The sequence below is a fragment of the Alosa alosa genome, chromosome 18, assembly GCF_017589495.1.
Source record: "Alosa alosa isolate M-15738 ecotype Scorff River chromosome 18, AALO_Geno_1.1, whole genome shotgun sequence".
Lineage (NCBI taxonomy): Eukaryota > Metazoa > Chordata > Actinopteri > Clupeiformes > Clupeidae > Alosa > Alosa alosa.
The window spans coordinates 21139676-21166653 of record NC_063206.1 but is presented as its reverse complement, the minus strand read 5'-3'; the positions used below and the strand labels follow the sequence as shown (position 1 = coordinate 21166653).

General features: G+C 41.3%; 2 protein-coding genes across 9 annotated transcripts in view; both read left to right on the top strand.

Moving 5' to 3' along the window:
* Nucleotides 1-3699: 3699 nt before the first annotated feature.
* On the top strand, nt 3700-6723 carry tlx1 (T cell leukemia homeobox 1). The gene is made up of 3 exons (XM_048270614.1): nt 3700-4461; nt 5298-5499; nt 6131-6723. Exons 1-3 carry the CDS (start codon nt 3987-3989, stop codon nt 6339-6341), a joined length of 888 nt encoding a protein of 295 aa, XP_048126571.1. The 5' UTR covers nt 3700-3986; the 3' UTR covers nt 6342-6723.
* Nucleotides 6724-14064: 7341 nt separating this feature from the next.
* Nucleotides 14065-26978, top strand: part of smap1 (small ArfGAP 1) — a 125409-nt gene continuing 112495 nt past the window's right edge. For 2 of the 8 annotated variants that reach the window (XM_048270609.1, XM_048270604.1), the window contains exon 1: nt 14075-14382. In XM_048270609.1, the coding sequence (XP_048126566.1) occupies nt 14265-14382 (118 nt within the window). In that variant the 5' untranslated portion in view covers nt 14075-14264. Of the gene's footprint in view, nt 14383-26978 lie in introns of all 8 variants that reach the window. The other 6 variants (XM_048270611.1, XM_048270607.1, XM_048270606.1 and 3 more) reach the window with 5 other exon arrangements.

Sequence of the window (26978 nt, the reverse complement as noted above, 5' to 3'; positions counted from 1 at the left end):
AACTTTGGAACTATGTGGGAACGTTCACACAATACACCTAACACCGGTTATTATTTTGTCTTCACCATTCCATGCTATAGAATAGATGTGACAACAAACCAAGATAAGCTTGATGGATCGCTTTGGCTTGAGTAGTGTGAACCACAATACACACTTGTTTTTCTTTAGAACGGGAGGCTATCTAGCAGGAAATGGATCCTTCGCAGAGATGCCTTTTTTCATTGTCGTTTGATCTGCGCTCATCCCTGCAGTGATCGTCATTTCCTATAGCTCAAAACAAACAGGGTGACAATTTACCTATTGGACTGAAAAGTGTCATACTGGCTACTGATGATGAGGAGGATGATGATAGGCCTAATAATAATAATAATGACGACAATAATAATAATAATAATAATAATAATAATAATAATATTATTATTATAAATAACTATTCTTATTATCGAATGTGGCTTTTTGTGAGCACCTCTAGGACGTTTAGACCTAATTCCTCTTCGGATTGTGTCGCTGTCGCCCCATCCACGGACAAAAGACTGGCATTAATCACAATGTCAGAGTGGGCGCTGAGCTAATAAACACGCATCAAATCGATTTGGGTAGGTGTTCAAGAACAGCTTAATATAGGCTGCAACACCAAACCATCAGCTTATTAGAAGTCAACATGAGATCATCTCCGAGCACACTTTCTCAGCCCGATTTTTCGGCGACCTCCTTCACATTTCTAATTTCACTTCACATTTAACTGTACAAAAACACTTGCCAAATGTAAGATCTTATATCATAAGGATAGAATGACAACAGAAAACATTAAACGTTTTTATTGGTTAAAGAAGCCTGTTGCTAGAATAGAACAATTATTGGCTTTCAATAAGGCCAATTATGTACATATCCAAAAGCTTAAACCAGCTTAAACCAGTGGCAGTAAATGGACAGATAAAGTGCCTAGGCTACGTGACTCAGGTTGAGTGAATCTCAGTTTTGCTTGGCACTCACATGTACTCACACTCACTTTGACTTTGCCCACAAGAGGAAATCCGGATAGGTGCACGTAGGCGCTGACATTAATTTGGCTTTCGACCTGTTTACATTTTGATGACACTTCTCATAGCATAAAACATGTCCTTTCGTGTTATTGAGGTTATAAAAGGCCTACATTGTTTTCATCACGTTTTCTGCCATATATCGCCCTTGGCGAAATTTCTAATTAGACCCGGTCGTGACAAATACTTAAGATAGCATTTAAATGAAGAATGGTTATGTCCCAAGATGGAAAGACGGCTCCTGTTTGCGGTTTTGACTTTGCGCGCTGAGGAGGGAACTGGGGAGGACTTTGGCGCCTAAGCGTTGCCGGTGTCACATGACATGCAATGCTCAGGTAAAACGTTCAACTACAAATTCTAATAGACCCTATTCACTGAAAAATATCAGGAAACACTCTTACAATAAAAAAACACAACAACAACAACAACAACAACAAAAACATCCAACAGTCTAATATATCAGCAAATACCAAAACTATGATACGCAGCACACTGAATGTAATATAGCCTGCATTCAATAAAAGCCCATATGTTAAGCCCTCTCTATGTGCGCTATTACTTTTACTCAACACAAGTGACGCCACATGACAGTATTCACAAGGCAGGATAAAAGTCTAAACGCTTGGAACAGCATTGGTGCACCAGAGGGGCAGAAGATGGTCACTCAATAACTGAGTAGGACCAGCTGACACTGACCATGCTCCGAGTGCCCTTAAGGATATCAGCGCCCTTAGATAGCCTACTCCACTCTCGCTCACATCTACACATCACAAAGCCTACTAGGTGCCTGGTGTCCTCAAATCTACACCCTCCGGACAAAATGCGTAATAACGCGATGGGAAATTATAATTAGACACGGTACTACACATTCCATTACACAGCCATCTATGTACATCTAATTACATTAACTTACACATAACCTTTACATAAATCAGGGATCATATGAATACAATTGCCAGGATATTTATTTAAAAAATGAAGTATAATAATAACTTATTGATGGTTCGTTAACTGCAAGAACTGCGTTCAGGTTCGTACTTTTTAATTATTTGATGCTGTAATTTTGCAAACGGGATTTTAGCCTGTTTCGCATAGCCTACGTTGTCATTGTCATGATACTAATATTGTGCCAAAGGTTTTCTTTAATCTTTAATGTCGGTTACTTTGCCTATATGGATCTGAGGACTCATGAAATATTAATACTCTAATGCACCCTATTTAAATAATCACGTCCCAGAGGTTTTAACATGGGAAAAATCAATGCACTAAACGCCTTATTATCGGACTCTCCATTTCTCTCTTCTTACTTAATTACATGTTTAGAATTATAACGTTTTATTGGCTATTGAGTAAACATGCTATATTCAGTTCTTCCAATTATTCTATTGGTTGAAGTGTAGGCTAAACAATTTACACTGTCAAATATATTACATGCATTTTAGAAATAAGATGTGTCACACTTTGAAGCACGTTAATTATACATATGGCAAATTAAAACCTAATGTGAGAGTTATAAAATCCGGAGTATTAATCGACACACGTTTCATTATGAACGCATTGACGGTTTAATAAAGCAGCTATCCAAATGGATGAGATATGATTGAGACTTCCAACTGTGATCTCCAAATAAAATAGGCTACAATTTATTTCGCAATTATAATTGCATCGGTAAAACACTTAGGAGTAGTCAGCTGGGTAGCTTATTTTATTTGAATTCGTCTGCTCAAAAAAATAGGCTATAGAAGTTGCTTGCAAGTAAATCTTCAACTAAATAGAGTTCATATCCACCGAAAATGGGGACCCAGATCGGAATCATATCCTTAACTCAGAACCACTCGTCGCACCTCGCTTGGAAAGGAAGAGTTTCAGTTATAAGATTTGCTTTTTGTAAATGTGTTGTGGTCTGAGCATCAGTAAATCCGACCGACATTTTTTACTGATCGGGAGTGGGCAATGTCGTTCTTACGCAGCCTATGTCAGCGAGTTTAGGGGGCAAGCAGTAGCCTAACACTAACCAGAGGCTTCCAAATATCCCAAAACGTCAATGTCAGTAAAACTATGGGAGAGGGACGGAGGGCAGGACTGCAGCGTCTTCAAATCTTCCTAGGTATTTTGAGTGCTGGACACGTTCCTCGGCGTGGATCAGACCACTTGACCTCAGTCTGATTTAATGGAAAGCCTCAGCGACGTATTTTTGGTTAAGCACAGAGGTAAAACAGAAAGAAAGAGAGGCCTTTAATCCGTAATACAGGTTTTCAGATTAGATCAGTACAGTTTGCTGTGATCTTAATTGCAACTATTTTAGAAGCATCTGCTAGCCTATTTACATGCCCTAACTCGCTCATTTCGAAGCGTATTCATTAAGGATCATTAGGCCAAATATAGGCCTAATTTGGTCCCAGTATTTATTGTATTCATATAACAAACATGCAAATATAAATGTTACAAATAAATGTAATATCGGCCTACACACTTTGGATGAAATTGCCTGTTTTTCAGGATGGTGTCAGTATTTTTCCATTATGAATTAATTCATTTATGAACGTTGACCATATCTTAGAGACCTTATTTTGGCTTTGATAAAGTAAGCATATTCGTATTCAAAGGAAGTCCCAGACCTCTCATCACCAGTTCGACAAAATGAGCTCGTCGTGATTTCAGCAGCCAATTGGGTCCCGAAGCCTAAAATTGGAGTCTTAATCTTACCCTGCCTATTTGGCATTTTGATTTATGTCCTCCTAGCTCAAGCCGGCAGCTTCTCTTGTCCAAAAAAAGGGAGGGGTGAAAAACAAGACAATCGAGTGTAGTTTAACCATACTCTCCCGCACACATGAGCTCACACCTATTAGATAACGGCGGAAGGAAGAGTCAGCGGACTTTAAAAGCCATAAGATAACGCGTGCAAGGTGGGAGACACATTCCGAGGAGGGTTCCTTCGACTACACCATGGAACATATAGGAGGGCATCTCCACCAAACTCACGTTGACACCATTAGTTTCGGGATCGACCAGATACTCAACAATGCGGATCAGGGGAGTTGCATGATCTCCAACCCGAGGATGCAGGACCTGGACTACGGATTGGGAAGTATCGTCAGCACCGCTTACAACACCATGACCGGCAACTACAACGGCAACAACACTGGTGGATACAACGGCAACGCAGCTTGCAGCATGGGCTCGCTGAACAGCACTTATAACATGAATATGGGCATGAGCGTCAACGGGAATGGTCTTAATTCGTCGGGGGTTATCCGTGTGCCCGCGCACCGACCGCTTAGCAGCATGCACTCTTCAATAACCACCAGCGGAGCTTCGGTGCCAAGTATGGCAAACATGGCTACCATTAACAACCTCACGGGATTAACGTTTCCCTGGATGGAGAGTAATAGAAGATATACCAAAGACAGATTTACTACAGGTAGGATTAAAGTAATGCATCATCTTTTCACCACTTTCTGGAGAAGGAGCATTTCGTGCGCTCTAAGACGTTTCTTTACATGGGATGTTTTGGTTATGTTTGTTGCCTTCTCGAAAGCCAAAAGGCAAGTAAGCAAATATTAAGCATTACGCTTGATACGAATTCTTTCAGTATGGGCCTACACAATATCCTGCATTTATGAACAACTCAGATAGGCCTATCAGGTTATATATGGAACAAATATGTAACGTGCACTTTGTTATTAATGTATTGATCTGGGCACAGTGTTTCATTCACATATAATTTTATGTGTGCTAAGAATAGGCCTACCGCCGCTGTAGCCTATATTTTGTAGGCTAGTCCACGGCAGGCCTATGCACAGAATTCTCATCCACGTATTGCTACAAATCACATCCACTATCTTAGATTGTCCTATTTGTCGATTTATTCATTTATTAACTGGAAAGTGGAGGTAAACCGGTCATTGTAATTAGTTTTCTTTAAAGTTACAGGCAACAAGGCTAAGTAAAACAAACTGTCAAGTTTGAGAATTCTGTGGTCCTTGACTGACTGTTCTTCTGCTTAAGGCCTACTTGCTTTGCAAAAAAAGCTGCTATCTATCTGTTCGCCTCTCAAGTGCCTTGACTAAGTTCTTAAATGTTAGTTCTTTCCACCTGATCCCCGTATCGTATTCTACCTGCAGGCTTGCCTTAACCGTGCTTTCCCCTCCCCAATGATTCTGCTCTGCTGTTGTCTCTGCTGATTTTACCGCCTGCTTTTGCCCCTATCTCCCGATCTAGTGGCCCTCTCACCGTTCACTGTAACACGCCGTATAGGTCACCCGTACCAGAATCGGACTCCGCCGAAGAAGAAAAAGCCCAGAACGTCCTTCACTCGACTGCAGATCTGCGAGCTAGAGAAGCGCTTTCACCGACAGAAGTACTTGGCTTCCGCGGAGAGAGCAGCCCTGGCCAAGGCACTCAAAATGACTGATGCACAAGTCAAAACATGGTTCCAGAACAGAAGAACAAAATGGAGGTGGGTAGGCCTTAACCTATATTAATAGGCTATGTTGTAGGCTTCTACAATAAAAAAAAAAAAAAAAAAAAAATGTTTTTTTCATTTTGGGAACTCGAGTGGGAAATTATTGCATTTTGTTTACAGCGAATAAATGTTATAAAAAGGCTATTTCAGATAAATGCATATGATAAACTTTTCATATATCCAATTAAAGTTTTCGCAGTACTGGCCTTTGCCTAATTATGACTTATCTCGTAATATGCAAGAAATAAAAGTGGGCTACGCATTTGCATTGTATATGAGAAATATGTCGAAGTTTACACAAGGAAGAACTTGAACTTGTTCGTGCTGTAGTTGGCACACTTAGTGATTGATTTCTCTGGTCAATGCTTAAGACAATCTGTTTGCTGTTCTCTAGCCTATAGGCCCACAATGTTTTCCATAGGCTCAAAAGGCTCAAAACTCTCTATGGCTGAAGTTGGTGCCATTTTCACATATAGCAAACCTATTATTAATGCTATAGGTCTACACACGATATTGCCTCAGTCCTGCAAATGCAGTCTACTAAGGAGTTCTGATAGGAACCATATCCTACCATACCTTTGTCTATATAACCCAAAACTCGTAACTTGATTTTTTTCACGTCAAGGCGGCAGACAGCGGAGGAGAGGGAGGCTGAACGGCAGCAGGCGAACCGAATTCTAATGCAGCTCCAACAAGAAGCCTTCCAAAAGACTATAAACCAGCCGGCCACCCCGGACCCTATCTGCCTACACAACAGCTCCCTATTTGCACTTCAGAACCTCCAGCCTTGGACTGAGAACACTGCTAAAATGAGCAGCGTATCAACCTGCGAATAACTGTGGATGTTTGCTCACTTTTCTCACAATGGACAAGGATAATTTACAAAACAAGAAATGGTTATCTCTGAGGCAACGGTTTATTTGTTTCTCCCTCAAACCGTTATATTTATTCAGTTGTCTACGTAGGCCTACTAATTTTAATTTCGATACTGCATTTAGGTCGCAGGCATAAAACCTAGAGGAATGGGCTATATTTTTTTAGATGCAAATGAATAGAAAACAATTTTAGAGCCAGAAGACATTTATTTTGGGGGTCAAATTAGACAGGCCACTGTACTGCTTCAAATCCGGATTCACAGCTAGCTTTGCTGAGTCTATATGATTGACAATAGTGCAGGTCTAAAAAAATGTAGGTTTTTTTGCACTAGGCCTATATAAATTAATTAATTTGTAATATAATTGTCTGAGCTCGCATTCAGAAGCATTAATAAAATTAATCTCTTAAATTAATCTCTGAGATCGAAAGTAATTTCTTAGTGCTGTTTCGCAGGGCCTACATTTAGGTTATATGCGTTTTTTGATAGATTCAATAAATCAGACTTATAGTAGGCCTGGGCTTATAGAAGACTTAGGCAAGGCTACTTATACAGATCGATTTTTTAATTTCGCCAGAATAGTGAGCAGACGAAATTCACTGTTGGATATAGGCGCGGAAGGCTCCTTTAGTGGATTATTGCAAAAGAAATGGCGGAACTCTTTCAGAAACTAAATAGTAACAAAGCGCATATTAAAGGGACGTCCATTTACTTTCCACTGTTAAGCTGGTTTTTTCCCCACATCTGCATAGGAGTAAGGAGTAAAAAGGTTTACATTTCATAAACACATAGCATACATTTATACATTTCATGGAACGACTTGTAGGATTACTGAGTTTTCTGTTGCCAAATCCGTCGCATTGCGCAATGGATGACAACAATATTTTCAATGTCATCCATGATGCAGTTCCATAGCCTGTAAGCCTTCATCTCGTGTCTTCATATTATGCTAATTAAGCACTTAAAACGTCACACACATTTTGAACAACCATTACATTACATTAAAGTTCACCTGTGATTCAAAAGCATTTTGAAGATGAATATAGATTTATACAGCACTCATAACTTAGGACTGAGGTTCTTCTTGTATTTTGTGTAACATACTTCCCATACCAATGCACTTATTACCATGTATGCAAAGACTAGAGTTGTGAGATCTGTTGGTGAAATATTGTATATGGATTGTAAACAACATATGATAATATGTCTGAATACCAGTCATCTGTATGATGGATGACATTCTCCAAAGAGTGAGTGACATTAGTGGTTGCATGATAAATGTATGGACTCCCAGCTCTAGAGGGAGTGTCTTACATTATGTTTGTAAGGTTAACCCTGGGCAGATGGGTTGGAGTGTTTCTGAGACTGTGCAGGAACCTCGCTCTCTCTCTCCCACTGCAAGCAAAGGAATGTGGTGTTCCATTTCATCATCACTTTTTCAAATTATAATTTTCAATGCACCATGCCAGCAACACCCCTTTCTCGCACAACCGCCTACAAATCCAAATAGTTTCACTGAGGCTTAGATTTCTGTGAAGAGAGTCTACCCAGCCTTTACAGAAACCAGTTCCACTGGACATTGCATTGATTTGACACAGGTCTGGTAAACACGGTCAGTTGCCATTTGGAAGTCAGCCAAAACATCCAATAATAAAAAAAGCTATGGCCAACAGTGGGGATGAATGTTTTGCCAAACAGGTTCCATAAAGGCTGCAAATAGAATTGTCCATTTTTCCCCCAGCTGTAATGGAAAATAACAGGGTTTTCTTACGCATCACGGTATCAAATACTTAAAAGTAAGTCAGTGGTCATAACAGGACACATCTTGTCACCAGCACTAATTCAGGATGAAAAATGCCAGAAGCACATTTGATGTCTCCATACCAGTTTAGAAAGGATAACCACAAAATGTGGTTGTGCAAGGGGAAAAAAAGAGGCATCAAACCAAACTGATCAGGTTTGAATTTTTCCAGGCACTTTTTCAGCTCTGCAAAATGTACAATGAGTTCAGTGTGGTATGCTCAAATTCAGCCTTCAGAGACAGCAATAACATACTTCAAATTTTAGTAGAGGCTTACTCTGCAATCAACTGTTCCTTACAGTATACTTTGGAAGCTCTTTTCAAAAACGGAAAATAGCCGTCAAACAAAACAGTTGTATTTGATGCTAAAGTTTAAGAGGATATACAAAGGAGTTGTACTTTTCTTAAAAATGTGAAATGGCATCATCTTTATGTAAGTCCATAATCAAAGTACAGCATGCATATTTTTTCCACTTTTATGTTTTTAAATATTCTGGTTATGTTCATTAAAACCCATGTAGGTTTTATACAACACATTTTTAATAAATTACATGATTTTCTATTTGGTGAATATTTGTCCAGTTTTTTTGACAGTTTCTCTTGTGCTTCATATGTTGTAAGCATGCAGCAACAGCAACCAACAAAAGCCTCATTACTTGTGTGTTTACATCTGTCCAAATATATTCAATATACACATCTGTCAAACAAGGCATAGAATTACAAATAGCAACAATGAATAAAACATTTGCTTATTTTCACACGCAGGCCTACACATTGTCTTTACCTGATCTACTGTTCTGCACACGCTAAAAAACAACAACATTAAGTGGCAGTTTAATCTAACAACATATAATGAAAGAATGATGCTAGCAAACATTTTAGCACATTTGTAATTAATACCATGTAGCGCAATAAGAGACTGTACAAATGTGACTGTATACAATAGTATTAACCATAGACTATACAAAATAGGTATTAACACGCATTCTGTCCCTAGAGGGCGACATTGCAGCACTTTTGAGTAAAGAGAGCGTGACGGCGCCTAGTGATGACGCTAAAAACATAAACGTCATTTTAGATGGCCAAAACATGACACTTGTGTAACTACGCTTGAGGTCCTCGGTGATTCCTGTCGAAACTACGGAATAACTTGACATAGCCAAAATGTCTGTAATAACATTGCACGCGTTCACATCCACCAGGCGCGTACTATGTAAAGGCTTGCTTGTAGAGCCCATCCTAAAAGGTGAGCAAACGTGCCATTTTTATTCAGCTTTTGCGTAGCCTAACTTTACCTTGTGTGAGTGCATTCCCATTTGCCAGTGTGGGCTACATTTTGAAATGTCTATCACACCAAAGTCAACCGATAGCAAACTACATTTTAGACTGAGATTTAACTGTATAGTATAACTTTATAGTATGCTATATACCATAGTAATAGGCTGGTTTACAGGCAGATAGGCATAAGTACGGGCTCCTATGTGGTCATTTAAAAAAACAAAACATTTCCTTCCAAAGCTTGTTCCAGGACAGCAGGTGGAGTGAGTAAAGATAAGGAACCACTCAGAAAGGCCAAAACACCCCAGGGACGTTTTGACATGGATGAGAGTGAGACGAAAACAAAGGATCCTCTTGAAAGTAAGTTAGCTAGTGTATGCTTGTCCTTTAATCATGCCTGACAGCCCTATACGTCTATGCAGCATCCTACAGGTGCATGCTTGCATGAAGAGACCATTGTTAAATTGTACAGCTAGTAGCCAAGCTCCCATCAGCTCCCTTGAAAGGAGGTTTACAAATTGTTTAATGACGTTCTAGTTTTTAAGTTTATGATCATTCATTTGATTTTTTACATCACGACACAAAGTAATTTTGCTCATAACAGCATCTTTAACACAGTATTACTGCAGTACTTCCAGTGAATGTATGTAAATACTGTATCCATTCAGAATTCCCTGATGACGTGAACCCTGACACTAAAGAGAAAGGAGGACCAAGGGGACCTGAGCCAACTCGCTATGGGGACTGGGAAAGAAAAGGCCGGTGCATTGACTTCTAGACCAGCCCAAATGCATTGCTGACCCACTTACATCATAATGAACGAACCTGTAAGTGCAGTCATGCACTTACAAGACATTTCTGGATGAGATGCAATGTATCTCACCCAGATAATTGTGTATAATCCATAGGTATAAGCATACAACATGAGTGTCAATAGGTGCTGATTAATGTGCTTATTCTTTAGGCAAACGTCATTTTTCATGTCCACGTAAATCATGCTCTCTCGTGAATGCAGTGGTGGATTTTACAAATTTGCACAATAGTTTTGTTGAACTATCCGAATGACACACCAGGATGTACAGTTTGAGCCGTTGCTCCAAAGTCATTCCCTCTATATTAGTGTATTTATGAGACAAAATAAATATTTGTCACTTGTGTCTGTCTTTGTTTACTTATCTCGGCTACTTCAGATGTAGTCTTACAATTTTTTTGCGGTAATAACAAATGGAAAAATATACTCACTATGTCACCAAAATAGTATGTATCGAAATACTTTCATCATGGTTTTGAATCTCGCCTGTATGTTTGCTGGTCAGAGGTGGGAAACCCAGTCCTGTCCATGTTAACACAGGTGATTTCACTAATTAGTTGATCTGGCTGGAGACGTAAGTGTTAAGTAGTAGAATCAGCTGGTTTAGTGAATGGTTGGAACAAATATGTGGTAGGACTTCCATGTTCTGAAGCTGAGCTTTCCACCTCTGTCGTCATTCATGCTGAATGTAATGTCAAATAACAAGTCTTGTCAGCTAGTCTTTGTTCTCCTTATGGCGGCCTTACATTGTACGATTTTGTTTGATATTATCGCAAGTCTTCCTAGTCGTGGCTCATGCAAATAGTGATGTGAACTATAAAAACCAATAGACCTCTCTCCAACACCAAACAGGAAGGGGCAAAGTAGGCGACAGCTGTAGCCTATATGATTATTTGTTATTCTTATAATATTTGTCATTTCTTATACATATTTAATCGGCTCTTCCACGTGACAGAACGACTCTATATCGGTTAGGAATGTCACGCATGAAACAATGCGGCAGAAACACGAAAATACAACTTTCATTTCAGTTCCTGTTTATCTATTGCACGATGGGTAGGCTAATAATTTAAAGGAATCTAGTTGCAGTCTTGTGAATAGTGACCCTGCAAGATCCCTAGTCATTGCAAAATCATAGTCTGTGACTTAAAACTCTACTACTTGTTTTTAGATGTGAGAGGGTCTGAGACTGTAGTCTTTCAAAAATCTTTTCCAAAGCTTTGCAAATCTTTCCAAAGTCTGTCGGTGTAAGGAGGGCTTTACCTGATGCCCTAAGGCTTGCAGTAGAACATCCTCCTACTGCTACAGAAAACTGCTTTTGAAGTTCCTTGTTTGTTTAGGATATATTTGAAACAGTGATTGTAGGCATTTTTCTGAATGTGAGGGAGATGTGCAAAAACATTTCTGGTGCACGCTTGGAAGTTTTTGGTGAACATGTGAGTTTCTGGTGCACTGCCTGTCTACCAGAAATGCACAATTATTTTTTTGCCCATGTCCTCGTAGGGGCTTTGAATTTTTGGTGCGCATGCGAAAGTATATGGTTTGCACCACAACTAGTAAAACAATATACAGGTGGTCATATAATTAGAATATCAAAAAGTTGATTTTTGTCAGTAATTCCATTCAAAAAGTGAAACTTGTATATTACATTCATTCTTTACACACAGACTCAGTGTTACCCATACATTGACTTATTTGTGGCGGCGCACCACAATATCAACATTGACCACCACACAATGATTTTCCAGGTTGTACTAAATTGTGCTTAAATCTGGTTAGCATCATAACCAGGCTGTGCTAATTTGTTAAAAACTGTTGTATTCAAGTTAATTCTACAAACCAACCACCACAAATGGAATTCAGTTCTCTGGGAAACACTGCAGACTGATATATTTCAGGTGTTTATTTCTTTTAATTTTGATGATTATATAACTGACAACTAATGAAGATCCCAAATTCAGTATCAGAAAATTAGAATTTTACTTAAGACAAATACAAAAAGTTTTTTTAGGCCAACTGAAAACATGAAATAATTTGTATGAACATGAAACGTATGAGCATGTACAATACTCAATACTTAGTTGGGGCTCCTTTTGCCTGAATTACTGCAATGCGGCGTGGCATGAGAGTCGATCAGTCTGTGGCACTGCTCAGGTGTTATGAGAGCCCAGGTTGCTCTGATAGTGGCCTCCAGCTCTTCTGCATTGTTGGGTCTGGCGTATCGCATCTTCCTCTTCACAGTACCCATTGATTTTCTATGGGGTTAAGGTCAGGCAAGTTTGCTGGTGACCAATTAAGAACAGGGATACCATGATCCTTAAACCAGGTACTGGTAGCTTTGGCACTGTGTGCAGGTGCTAAGTGCTGTTGGAAAATGAAATCTGCATCTCCATAAAGTTGGTCAGCAGCAGGAAGCATGAAGTGCTCTAAAACTTCCTGGTAGACGGCTGCGTTGACTTTGGACCTCAGAAAACACAGTGGACCAACACCAGCAGATGACATGGCACCCCAAACCATCACTGACTGTGGAAACTTCACACTGCACTTCAAGCAACATGGATTATGTGCCTCTCCTCTCTTCCTCCAGACTCTGGGACCTTGATTTCCAAAGGAAATGCAAAATTTACTTTCATCAGAGAACATAACTTTGGACCACTCAGCAGCAGTTCAGTCCTTTTTGTCTTTAGCCCAGGCGAGACACTTCTGATGCTGTCTCTTGTTCAAGAGTGGCTTGACACAAGGAATGTGACAGCTGAAACCCATGTCTTGCATGTGCGTGGTGGTTCTTGAAGCACTGACTCCAGCTGCAGTCCACTCTTTGTGAATCTCCCCCACATTTTTGAATGGGTTTTGTTTCACAATCCTCTCCAGGGTGCAGTAATCCCAATTGCTTGTACACTTTTTTCTACCACATCTTTTCCTTCTCTTCGCCTCTCTATTAATATGCTTGGACACAGAGCTTTGTCCTGCCCTCCTTGTGCAAAGTGTCAATGGTCATCTTCTGGACAACTGTCAAGTCAGCAGTCTTCCCCATGATTGTGTAGCTTACAGAACTAGACTGAGAGACCATTTAAAGGCCTTTGCAGGTGTTTTGAGTTAATTAGCTGATTAGAGTGTGGCACCAGGTGTCTTCAATATTGAACCTTTTCACAATATTCTAATTTTTTGAGGTTTTCATTAGTTGTCAGTTACAATCATCAAAAAGAAATAAACACTTGAAATATATCAGTCTGTGTGGAATGAATGTATACACGTTTCATTCTTTGAATGGAATTACTGAAATAAATCAACTTTTTCATGATATTCTAATTATGGCCAGGCAGCACCTGTACATTTAGGGACAAAATTGTTTCAAAACTGGTTTAACCCTTTAAGCTAATTGAGTATGAGCAAATATTAGTTATAGATTTATAGAGCTATGGTGAACTCATGAGGCTGCACTTTTATAAGCCTAATTGGAGAAAAATATGCATGCCCACTACATTTGAAGTAGATTGTATATCTAGCTAAACATAAAAGCAGTAAGATCGACTAACCTGCATGGATGTTCACTGTTCATTCAAATCACTATCATCAACGTCATCAGATACACGAGTTGTGTGCGTCAAACTATACGTAATTTGACGCATGCAGGGTCAAACACAAGCAAACAACTTTACCTTTTACTACTGACACAAACATACAATATGAATATTTAATTCGTGACCAATGGCAAAATTCATGTTTGCGCCTTTTCCTGCTGTAAAACTCACCAGAATCGACATTAAATCACCTTTAAAATCAAGATTTAACTTCGATTTACAAAAAAAACCTTCCGCTTCCGGGTGCTTACATTTCTCTGCCATATTCCGCTCCAGTCTTTTCCCTTCCCAGCTGTGTGTATGCTGCGTTACCCCGGGGGATGGTCTGCCATCTGACGTGAACAAGTTAACCACATTCAAAACGGGCAAAGTTGGCGATTTCATAAAGAACGGTAAAACAAACAGTGAGCAAAAATGACGACGCGATCGGAGAGAGAAAAGGCCCAGAAACTCAATGAACAGCATCAGGCCATACTGTCCAAAATGCTAAGGGAGGACGACAACAAATACTGCGCCGATTGTGAGGCTAAAGGTAACGTTAAGCTGTGGCAGAAACACCGCTTATGCTTCGTGAATGTGTCCGTAGAAGTCACTGACTGGCATCCCATGGACATGACATAGCTGATTACATTCACGGAAATGTATTGTCTTGTGTATAATGCAAAACCATTTGTCCAGTAAAGGCGACAAGCTGGTCGTGAGGTGTGGACAGCCAGGTATGGGTAATACAGCATAACCGTTCAGCTAAGTTAGCTTACTATTAGCTGTTCAGAGAGATCCATGGACTGCTGCCTCCCGTTGGCTAGTTAGCTTCGGATGCTATCTTTCCTGCTAGCTGTCTAGCTAGCTAAAACGGGAGTTTAGGTGGAACCTCGTTAGAAAGCCATGTCCTTGGTTCATTATTTATGTATGGACGGAAAACATAGGCTATGAAGAAACTATGTGTAACCCAAGACACTTCCTATCTCGTATCTTATCTTCAATGACCAAGATCGACAAAATCGGAGTGTGACACGTAGAAGTTAGCTAGCGGTAAGAGATTGAATGAATATCTAACATTTGCCTCAGCAACTTGTAGCTACGTTAGCACAGCTAATTATTCTTGTAGATGTCTTATAACCGTTAACGTTATTTGTCTCATTAAAGAAATACGTGAAATTAGAAAGTGACAGCCTTCACTTGCATAGAGCTGAGTATGTGCATTTAAGACAGTTTTACAGTCGCGTAACGTGATGTCCATCAACGCAGGTGCCTTTCTTATGACGTGTTATCGTCCTAGACTGGATGCTGAAGCCAAAGCGGTCTATCAGGCTCCACTGACCAATTTGTGGTCCAGTTCCACGTTACTGATTTCAGTATAGACCCTTTCAACAATAAAAACAAAAACAATGCTTGAACATTCTATTTGGGCCCCAATCTACTTCCTCTGCATTAAGATAACATATGGAATGTTAAAAAGGAAGTCTTGTGGGGCCAACTATGATGCTGATAATGGAACTCTCTTGAAAGGGTCTACTAAGGTTTTGCACCTACGTCATAATGTCATGTGACCGTTTGTTTAGAACTAGAGTGGTAGGCAAGAATGGTAGGCAAGCCTACAACAGTCGGGTTGCATAGGCACACATAGTTACAAATAGCTTCAAAATTTAAATTTTAATATCAAATATTGACCGGGATGCCGACCACTTGTGTAGGCCCTAACAGTTGGTTTTACAATAAGAAGCAAAAAGGCGACGAACGACCGTTTAGCCTACCTATCCTCGTGGTTGTGGACGATGATCGTTAGCAGCTGTGAAGTCTTTTATTCTCAAGATAGCCTAATGGTGTAGCCTACTGTCTACGAAGACGTAGGCTAAAATACAACTATCTACAGTCATCCAAAAATGAATTGCCAGAGATAGGCTATGAAGGGAAAAAGTGCAGCATTTTAAACATGGCAAGATTATTTTTACCGGAACAGTTTGTTCTAATTTGTCTCGTGAAATTCGTGCTTGTGGACATCAATCACCTATCTTCTGTCCTTCTATTTCAAGTTATCATGAGTGTCATTTGATTATATAATCACAACAAATGCTAATAAATGAAAACAGAATAGGCTTATGCGCTATAGGTTAACTTTACAGGTCACTTAGGCTAACTCCCGTATGTCAAAATAAACAGATTTGATCCTAATTGTTTAGCGATCACACACAACAACTTAACACAGCAACCCCGAACACCACTGTTGAACCTAGGCTACTGCTTCAGTCATGTAAAAAATAAGCAGTTTATGAATTATCTTTACCCGTTTAATCAAGTCCACATGACCAAAATAACAACATATTTAAAGGCTGAGCTAGCATAACAGCCTATATAGGCGATGCTGCAATGGATAACTAATAAAAAGTTTCATACAATTAATGAACTTTATCACTCACATTCTGAGTTTTTCTGGGTGGTTATATATCCATGCAGATCGCCTTTGAATAAGCCATCGCTGTTATATGATATAATATGTTACAGGATTCATGACTAACGCCATTAATGTAACATGATGCTGACTGACGCTGGCTATAACAGTAGGCTACCGTTAACGTCTGCTGAGTCTACTGCCTACCAAAACCTGTCGCTGTTCAGTTGAAGTTAAATGATCAAATATTGTTTGATTTTGTGTCAGCTTTCAGAAGGAAGACATGTTCCTTTCTGGTCAAATTTCACAGCTTCTAAGAAAGTCTATCGTCTTCGTGTAAACCGAGTTTTGAACAGAGAAAAAAAGTTAGGCTACCATTAGGCTACATGCAGGTTCTCCCATAACGTTATCGATACAGATCAATGCACCAAATCAGGGCGATTTTAGCGAAACAACGTTCCTGTGACAGGCTATCAAATATTGAACAATGGGATAACGTTTCATCATCACCTTTATTGATGCCTGAAATGTTGACATTGCTGAAATACAGAGATGTAGCCTACAGAGAGGCAGCTGCAGACAACGATGTTCAATGGGTTCAACTTGTCCCTTGCCTACCAGCTGGATGTAAACAAAGCTATAGAACCTAGAATACGTCACATGAAAAACGTTCATGTTTGAATTGAAACAACCAACTGTTAGGGCCTACACAAGTGGTTTGATTGAAAATAAACCATGAAACGGACACTTCTCCAGAATAGGGAACTGTTTAATCACAAGCAAAATATATCTTCGTCTACTTCACACTGTTGTTGTTAATGATCCAATCTGTTGCTTAACCTTAAATGTTTGGATTCTCGTGTGTGGCATTACAAATACTCATACATATTTTAGTGTGTGCATGGTAGAACAGAGTTTTCAGACTAGTCATTGTGGAAGTGGTCCCCAATTGAACCAGAATTGGATGTACCCATGCAACATTAACATAGTCGTTTGGGCTGTGGTCCATTAATTGCATTTCAGCATTTATTCATTAGATATGAGGGCAACGGTCATATTGCCATATGTGGTGGTTTATTCTTCTAATAATGTGGCTGCTTGTGGAATATTTGTTTAAGGTTAACCAAGCAAACATGTTTATGGAGTTTAGTGTACTCTAGAATTATGACACCAACTCCTAAAGCAAATGGAAAGAGTCTTGACTATTATGGTTAGTGGAATGTGTGATGTTTTTGTTAGTACATAACTCAGGAATGGATCTAGCCAGGTGGGTATGTCCATAAGCACAAAGAAACGGTATTCTCTCATTCTCTTGGACTGCAAGTCACGGCCCCTGAGACTGAGTAGTCTTCTCAAAATGCATGCTCATGATCAGACTGAAGTATATTAGAAAGTCAGTTGGAGATGTTGTAAGACTTGTCATCTTATCTCATTAAAAATAATTCTGGCCAGTCATGCTGTGTCAGAGTGAGCCAGTGGCAATAGCAGTTGTTGCTTGGGGCGTACCACTGACCCCGTTCTTTCCTTCCTCATGCTTGTCAGCATACAGAGCCATCTAGTTTTGCTGTGTGTGTGTGTGTATTTGCATGTGCACAAGCCATGCTGCTGAGCTTCTCTGCAGATGGGCTGCGGATCAGGTGTGTGTGTGTGTGTGTGTGTGTGTGTGAGAGATAGAAAGTGTGTGTGAGAGAGGCTGTTCAGTGGGTCACTGCATGCATGGTCACGTTCGTCAAGTCCCCAGGGATAACCAGTCTCTGTCGCTTTCTCTGGTTCACTGTCTCAAGTCTTCTAAATTCACTCTCCATACCTCTCCTGCTACTCTCACTCTTTCTGTCTCTTTCTCATGCCTTCTGTTCCTTTGTCTTTGTCTCTACCAGTCTCTCTCCCGCTTCCTCTCTTTCTCCCTGTCTCGCTCTGATGTCAGAGTGCGCCACCAAACCAAACCAGGCCTTTTCAGCGGAGGAGTGATTGTGTCTTTGTACCGGCGGGCTGGACTCGGGTCGGGCTCACGTGCACTTCTTGCTGTTTAATCTCTTTAAGTATGAGAGGGCATTGTTGGACCCAAATCCCACTTTATTATCCTCCCACATGTGCTGTGACAGAAGCAATACTAGGTTAAAAAGAAAAAGAAAAGGATGGAGACAGGAAGATGGACCTGTGAACCTAGACGAGCAGACAGTGCCAGTGCAAGTGTATTCCCCAGGAGTTGGGAGTGTTATGGTGGCCTACATTTGGGTGTACTTGGACGAGCCGGAGCACCTGAGACGCAGCACAATGGCCCGTCACACAGGGCGTGTCCGCATTCTCCAGCACAGCGCCAGGCGCAGCCAGCTCTGGTTTCCTCCTCCTGTTGTTTCAGGAGTTTCCATCCGCCGGACACCAGAATCTCCAGTGTCCCTCCCTGACAACGTGCCCTGCTGTTGCTGCTGTTCTGACAGGTGTCAGTCTCTCTCTCTTGCTGTGCTCCAATTTACATACTTACTTCTGCACCTACAATGCCCAATTTGAGTGCCCAATTTGAGTGCTTATGCACTCATTAGGTATTTTACAGAAGTATGCTAATTAGAACACAGCATCTCTCTCTCTCTCTTTCTTTCTCTCTGTTTTTCTCTTTCTCTTGGTGTCACATGGTACAAGTTGTCAGTGACTTAGTTACTGATTGTCAGTAGCCACTGGCAGACTGCTACATTCAAGAACACTCATTACGCAGACTATTGGAATCAGAAGTATTTTCAGAAGTAGTTTATGTCCTTATGTTTCTTATTTATGTTTCTTAATATGTGTCCTTACGTTTGCAGGCATATGAGTAGGCCTATATAGTCTGACTATGTCTTTAGAGATAAGGGGGAATGTTATGGTAGTGTTTTGCTGTTCTACATGGGTGCATCCCATGCGTCAGTAGCTATCTGCTCTGGGTCGCCAGGTTGGCGCTAATCAGGGTCTGATTCCGTGTGGTCCATGTGTAGTCTAGATGGGCTGACCAACACCATCTCCCGTTATCCTGGAGGGATACTTAAACCCTGACTATTTTCCCTTTTAGTTAGAACCGCTGGTGGATCTTTATGTGAAGTCATGCTGTCTCTTCCTTGATGTGCATCATTGTAAATAAAACTCTGTTCCAGATTTTTCCTACCATTGCCAGACTGGGTCTTCATTCATGTGTGGTATCAAAATGACCATCACTATGTACATGGACAGACTTGAAGTTAGCATATGGGCTATTATTTGTTTGAGCAGAATCCCAGTTTGTGTTGAAAACTGAAATAAAGTCCATTAGTCATTGACTTGTCCCATGCAATAAAAATATTGGTTATCAACAGATCTCTCTCCCTCTCTGGCATGCTCCCATATCCAAGGTTTCCCAGGTACCTACATACTGATTTATGCTTGTGCTAATTGGTGTTTGCAAAACAGAGATGATTAGAAATTCTAATGAAACAGGCCACCCGCTTATTATGTAGCGACAGATACAGCACAGAGGTGCTCTCAACTACCAGAAGGCAGGAGGGTGCAGGAGTGTATCTTAGGATGTTGGTGCATCGTGACAAAAGTTCCTGAGTCTTAACTGAGAAACAGGGCTCAAGAGACCGTTTTGCTTTCTTTGTACATCAGTTATTCACAGTTGCTTTATTAGCCTTATTCCACAGCAGTCTCACTTAAAGTTGTGTTGAGTTTGGAGCTGGGCTAGCATGCAGTAGCCTGAAAAGTTGTCGGTTCAATTCCCAGCTTCCACCGTTGTGCTCTTGAGCAAGGCACTTTACCCCAAGTTTGCTCCGGGGACAATGTAATCCTTTGTAATATAGTTGACACACGTAGGTCATTTTGGATAAAAGTGTCCGCTAAATGAATACATGTAAATGTAAATCAGTAACACCTTAGGTGGCAGATTCAGGTGATTGGTGATGTCCGGCCTGCCGTTGTGTTGTGATTGGTCGTCTCTGCTCTGTGGAGGACTGCACGCCTCAGTTGCCCTGCAGACCTGGGTGGTTGGAGAGCGAGAGTGAGTTACAGTGAGAGCGACATGGAGATGTCTTGATGGCTGTTGTTATGAGTTTTGATAGAGTTGTAAGGCTTGTTCAGACATGGCTGAATGGCATAGAGCCTAGACACACACACACACACACACACAAAAATGCTCCCAGGGTTCACAGCCATAAAACAAGAAATAATAAATTTTATGCTGGCAATCTTACTGCTTCTCTGTCAGGTGAAACCTAATTCAGCGATCTAGCACATATAGTCAAGTGCAAACACACTCCTATCACAAAAAGGCTGGCTCACTCTGAATGATGGCACTGGTAATTCCCTATTGAGTAGTGCCTGCCCCTAATCCTGACCTGTGTGTGTGTGTGTGTGTGTGTGTTTACACACATGTATGAATATGAGTATGTGACTCAGAGGTTACATCACCAGATGGCTTTCTGTAGCTGCCCAGAGTTGTCCGCACAAACATGCCTGTTGCCTAGCGATGAACCTCTAGCCCTATACACATCTCCACAGATTTGTGTGTGTGTGTGCGTCTCTCTTTGTGTGTGTATGTGTGCGTGTTTGTTTGTGCGTGAATGGGGGGCGGGGGGGGTATTTTGTGTGGTTGTGTATTCATAACAGGATGCACTTGATGGCGTGTCCTCTGAAGGAGAACTGAGAAATAAGGCAGAATTTATGAGCGAAACAAATCAAACGCTAATGCACAGAATGCTCCAACCGTGAGTCACAGAGAAGGGGACAGCAAGAGAGACAGACAGAGAGAGGGAGGGGGGGGGGCCTAAGGATGAAAAGAGGAGGTGGGGGGGAGAAAACCCATCCTGAAGATAAAAGCATTACACACACACACACACACACGTACGTGTCAGACTCTAATGGTGTTGTGTCTGGAAGTGAGCTGGCATGCACCTCTCACTCTTCACCTGTTCCCCCCGCAACACACACACAACACCACAATCACACAACACAAACACACTCACAAACACGATGGCACCCCCCTCTGTTCCCACCAGAAGACTAGATAGCTAGCTATTACGGGTGCTATCACCACTAATCCTTTATTAACTGGCTTTATTGTCTGTCAGTCTGGTTTGGTTGTGTTGGGCTCTCTTCCGTATGGCAATTCTAATAGTCCTGTTGGGAGCTAGTTACTGCTGCTAGCACGGCCGTACACACACACACACACTCACACACACACACAGAGCAGGCTTATCTCCAGCTCCAGTTTGTTGCCCCATGGGTGATTGGCCTTTCTTTGGGCTTCTGCACTGCTGATATGGAGAGACTGGAGGGACCGTGAGGCAAACGGCTGGATAAGCTAAATGGACGCACACACACACACACACACACACATTCACACATACACACACACGTATACACACACTCACATGCACAACCGCACCCTGTCTCATTTGCACACCCTGTCTCACTTTCTTTCTCTATTTTGCTGTCTCTCTGATGTGCACACACACACACAGTCTCTCTCTCTCACTCTCTCTCACACACACACACACACACACAGAGGTCATTCACACAACACATCAGTAACTCCCTGTCCCTGTTGATTTCCCTCTCCACTTAACCGAACTCTCACATACATTAATGCTGTGTTGAAAGGAGCAGCCACTTGCTAGGAATGTCTTTCTTTCTTTCTGTCTGTCTGTCTGTCTGTCTGTCTGTCTGTCTTCCATGGTATGTCTCACATGCCTGCCCAGTCTCTTCTAATTACTACCCCCCCAGACACACCTCCATGTGGCACCTGAGAGCCCGAAGGCTTTTAGAGGAGACACATCTGGAGGTGCATGGTGAGACCCAGGGACATGTTCTAGACGGGCCGCCTCAAACGCCACACGCACTCCTGACCGGCTGGAGTGGACGCTGTGGGGATCAGCGCTTTACACATCTGTTCAATCAGTGCACAGCAGCTACGGGGCTGCTTTCTTTGAAGAGCACCGCAGCAGTAGCAGAAGCAGAGGGGTGGGATTTATAGAGTGTTTGTGTGTGTGTGTGAGTGTGTGTGTGAGTGTGTGCGCGTGTGTGTGTGTGTGTGTGAGTGTGTGTGTGTGTGTGAGTGTGTGTGTGTGTGAGTGTGTGTGTGTGAGTGTGTGCGCGTGTGTGTGCACCTCAACAGTCCATGTGAACTTTGTGTGTAAGGCTTCTCTCACCATCCATCATTCTCGCACTTCACACACCATATGAGAGGGACAGGAAGGGGACCTCTTCACTTCCGCTCTCCCTGGCTGTGTGTGTGTGTGCCCGTGTGCACTCTGTCATTTTCACTCTCAGCGCGATAAGAGCTGCTGACAGGGCTGCAGCCTACGCTGTGTGTGTGTGTGTGTGTGTGTGTGTGTGTGTGTGTGTGTGTGTGTGTGTGTGTGTGTGTGTGTGTGTGTGTGTGTGTAGGTTAATTGTGCACACTTGGCAATCTGACATTCTGTGTGTGTGTGTCAAAGAGAGTGAGTGAAGAGAAAGATCATACGTGTGTGTGTGTGTGTGTGTGTGTGTGTGTGTGTGTGTGAGAGAGAGAGAGAGAGAGAGAGAGAGAGAGAGAGATATCATATGTGTGTGTGTGCGTGCCCTTGGTCTCTGTCATAGGGCCCAGGCTCCCCCTGGAGTTCACAGCACACAGCAAATGACCTCTAAAGCTCCCCTCATTCCCCACACAGCTATGCTGTTTCTAGCTCGACGCGTCCGCAGGTAGAAAAGCTGAACAGTCACCGTGCAGAAACTCTTCTTTCACACAGCTCTAGGCCTCCTCTCTCTCTCTCTTTTCCTCTCTCTCTCTCTTGCTCTTTCCCTCTCACACACAATTTTTTCTTTTGGTAAATCTGTAGCATTTAGGGGCTTTGCTGAACAGGTTATTTTCCTGGAATGGAATGGAATAAGGATGAATTGATGAAAAAAAAATGGCTGTAGGCTTTCATTTTTTTGTTGCTTTAGTTATAATTTCCTCGGTAGCATTTCTTCCTTAGTGTGCACTCCATATGACTCCCTGACCTCAAGCTCTACAGCATATGACTAATCTTACCTCTTTTCCTCTCTCCTCCCTCTATCTTTTCTTTCTCTCTTTCTTTCTCTCTCTTTCTTTCTCTCTCTTGCTCTTTCTCTCTCTCCTCCCTCTATCTTTCTCTCTCTCTCTCTTTCTCTCTCGCTCTCTCTCTCTTGCTCTCTTTCTCTCCTCCCTCTATCTTTCTCTCTCTTTCTCTCTCTTGCTTTCTCTCTCTCTCTCTCTCCCTTTCCACCCCATATTCCACAGGAGATGGCCTGGAGCACTGCTGCTCAGTGCTATTTTGTGTGTGTGTTGTTTTTCTCTGCTGTTCTTGTTCAGAATATGGCACTTGACTGACACCCCACTCCACAGAAGAGCTTATTTTTTCCACCAACCATTTCACTGAAGTGTTTCATCTTTTCTTCTGAAATTTCTTCTCCTGACAGTTTTGAACTACTATGCCCTTTTGCTTTGAGCTATGTAAAGTGTGTGTGTGTGTGTGTGTGTGTGTGTGTGTTTACGGCTGTGTTCCCTGTTACTGTGACGCCTCCCTGCCTGCAAAAGCTCTTGTCTTGGCTGGGTCCCCTGCATTGCAAACATCGCATCAAATTCTGCAACACATCTTTGTGAATACATGCACCCACGCACGCATCATAAAAATCTCCCTTAAAACCACAGGGTTTTTTCAGTATGTCACATTTTGGTCAGGCTTCTTTTTAGAGTATTCTGCAAATGCTCCAAACACCTCGCTCTGAACGACTCTGATCTCCGCTTGCTGAAGCACAGAAGCATGTGTTCATTACGCAGCCCAGCCATTGTGTTTGGCCCTTCACTCAGCACCAGCCAGAACAGGCTACATGGTGCACTATATAGGGAATAAGCACCATAAAGGTATACACTATCTAGTGCACTACGCAGGAAATAAGCACCGTATAGGTGTACACTATCTAGTGCACTACGTAGGGAATAAGCACACTATCTAGTGCACTACGTAGTGAAGCACCATATAGGTATACACTATCTAGTGCACTACGTAGTGAAGCACCATATAGGTATACACTATCTAGTTCACTACGTAGTGAATAAGCACACTATCTAGTGTACTAGGTGGTGAATAAGCATCATATAGGTATACACTATCTAGTGCACTACGTAGTATAGTTATTTTAAGGAAGAACATTTATTTATTTATGATACATTATTCATTCACAATGAAAATTGGTGTCCTTAAAGGTTGGATATTTCCTCATTTTTCTACTTAAGGCATTAAGATCAATTTCCAAAAGATGATTTTATATTCCTCTTTTGAAGTCAACTTTAGCAGAGGTACCAATAATTCCTGAGGGTACTGTAGGTATACACTATCTAGTGCACTACCTCATGGTGAATGAGTGGACGTTCCAAATGCAGCTGGAGTGAGTCCTTTTCCTTCTCGATATCTCACAGCTCCGCCTGTACAATACCACACTGCAGTAGGGTGGTCCTTATATTGGTTAAAACATTTTTTTTTTTAAATGTTCAACTCTCACCCCCTAAATGTTATAGGATATCAATAAAAACACACTGTGCAAAATATTGAATTGTTCCTACAATATCTAGAGGTTGCTCAAGGCCTTTGAATATTTCCATTTAAGAATGCACACCAAAATAAAATGCAATATTATTTTTAATAACAGAGGCACTGTTATTGTGGTAACTGTTACTGGTATTGTGGTAAACAACATACAACATCTACATCATAGAAAGAAAGAAACAAACCAAAAACATGACATAATGACAGAATGTATGTAAGGGATAACGGAACGTATGTAAGGGATAACGGAAAGTATGTAAGGGATAACGGCAGCCGAGGTGTCCTGTTATACAGAATTAATGGACGAGGGCGAGAGGCAAAGAACTCCAGGACAGGACACCTTGAAGGCAGTTATCCTGCTTCGAAGGCCGTTATCCTGCTGCACCTGGTTGCCACTATAGGCAATAGTCATGCCTTTATTGCACATAAAGGAAACAAGCAGTTCTGTTTAATAAGAAGCCGACTTGTTCAGTTTGTTGAAGGCTACAACTTTTTTTGGCCCTATAACAGCAATAGCATGGACAGTTAGCTTGTTTACAGTTGATTCCATTGTTGCGAAGCCTGCTTCCAGGCTCAACCATCATCCTACTACGGTTGTTATAGTAACTATTCATAAGTATTGATATGGAACGGTGATTACACTTTTTTTTTACCAGATCTACTTCAGGTGTCCCGTTATTCAGAATTAACAGCCACCCCACCAGCCAATCAGAAAAGAGTATTTCTTCTCTTCAGGTAAAGTATCATATTGTACAGTTACACCCAGGACGTCCTTTTTCTCTCTGGGCCAGAAGAAAGTCTCTATCTTCTGGATTCTTGAGAAGAATGAGTGCATCTTTGATGTGCGAAATCAAACAAGTCTCCCAACTGGTCTATGAAGGCCTCTACATTGCACTGCTGAGTTTCGGAAGTTCTCTTGACATTTTTCTTCAGCTTCTGCTATTTGTCGTGAAGTGTTTCCAGTTGTTTTATGGCATGATGTTGGGGACGAACGGGAATCCTAGCCTTGTCCTAGAATACCAAGACTTCTTTGTGCTGTTGCACTTTCATTAATTATTTTTTTTCAATGTTTTATGGTGATACAACACACATGAAACCTGCTTCTTGGAGGGTAACTTTGTTCCAGTTATTTCAGTCTCTTCTGATCCGAGTAACCATATAGCAGACTTGCTTCGTGTTGCTTCAGCCATTGTCTCAGTATAACTTATATTGTTTATTGTGCTTCATTCACATTGAAGTGTTATTGCTTTGGAAGACATATCACAACTAAAACAGGAGTTGATATGAAAATTGCTTAAAAACAGCATATTATTGAAATACTGGAATCAGCATTACCATTTTAAGATTCATTAGGTGATGTAGGTAAAACCACCACATGTGGTCACCAATAATCAATATATTGCCATTGACTGCATGGTCAAATAAGTCCATTGCTGTCATAAGCATATATTATTAAACAACTATACATGCTAGCACAACGTATCACATAATACACAGAAAATCCCGAATATGCACACTGCACAGTATGTGTTAAACTTCAAAGGTCTTGAGCAACCTCTAAATATTGATTAATATTGATAACATTTTTCCCAATTGTTTTTTTTTTTTATTTATTCAAACATATTGGTGGGATGAGAGCATGAACTTTTAAAAGCTGAAAAATAAGGACCACCCTAACGCTGCAGTCTTATGCGGCCCCCTAAGACGTTGCCACGGAAACGGTGCCAAGGCCCGTGCCAAGGTGACTGGTGACGAGGATTTAGCGTCGCCGCTGATGAGGTTGGCACCAAGGGCAAGTGGTTTGCCCAGTGCGCCGAGGCAGTTTGTTTGGCATCCACCCGCTGCAAGCTAAGCAAGTTTGAGTGGCAGGCAGCTGGGACACTCAGTGTGACCTCTCCATCAGACTCGCAGCAGGGTTGGCACTTAGAGGGGCACGAGGTTATGTAACAATGTTTTGTATGTCTTAAGGATTTATTTCTTTGTTCCATGACATTTCTTTGTTTTGAAACTGTTTTCCATTGTTTGTGAAATGGAAAAAAATAAGAAATTAAAATGAAGTGGAACTAAACTATATCTACTTAATTTAAGTTAACTTAAGTTTTGTTTTCAAATCTATTAAACGGACTACTTGAAGACTATTTGGAGACTAGTACTTGGAGACTATTAAATGAACAGCATGTACCTTCATGCTGT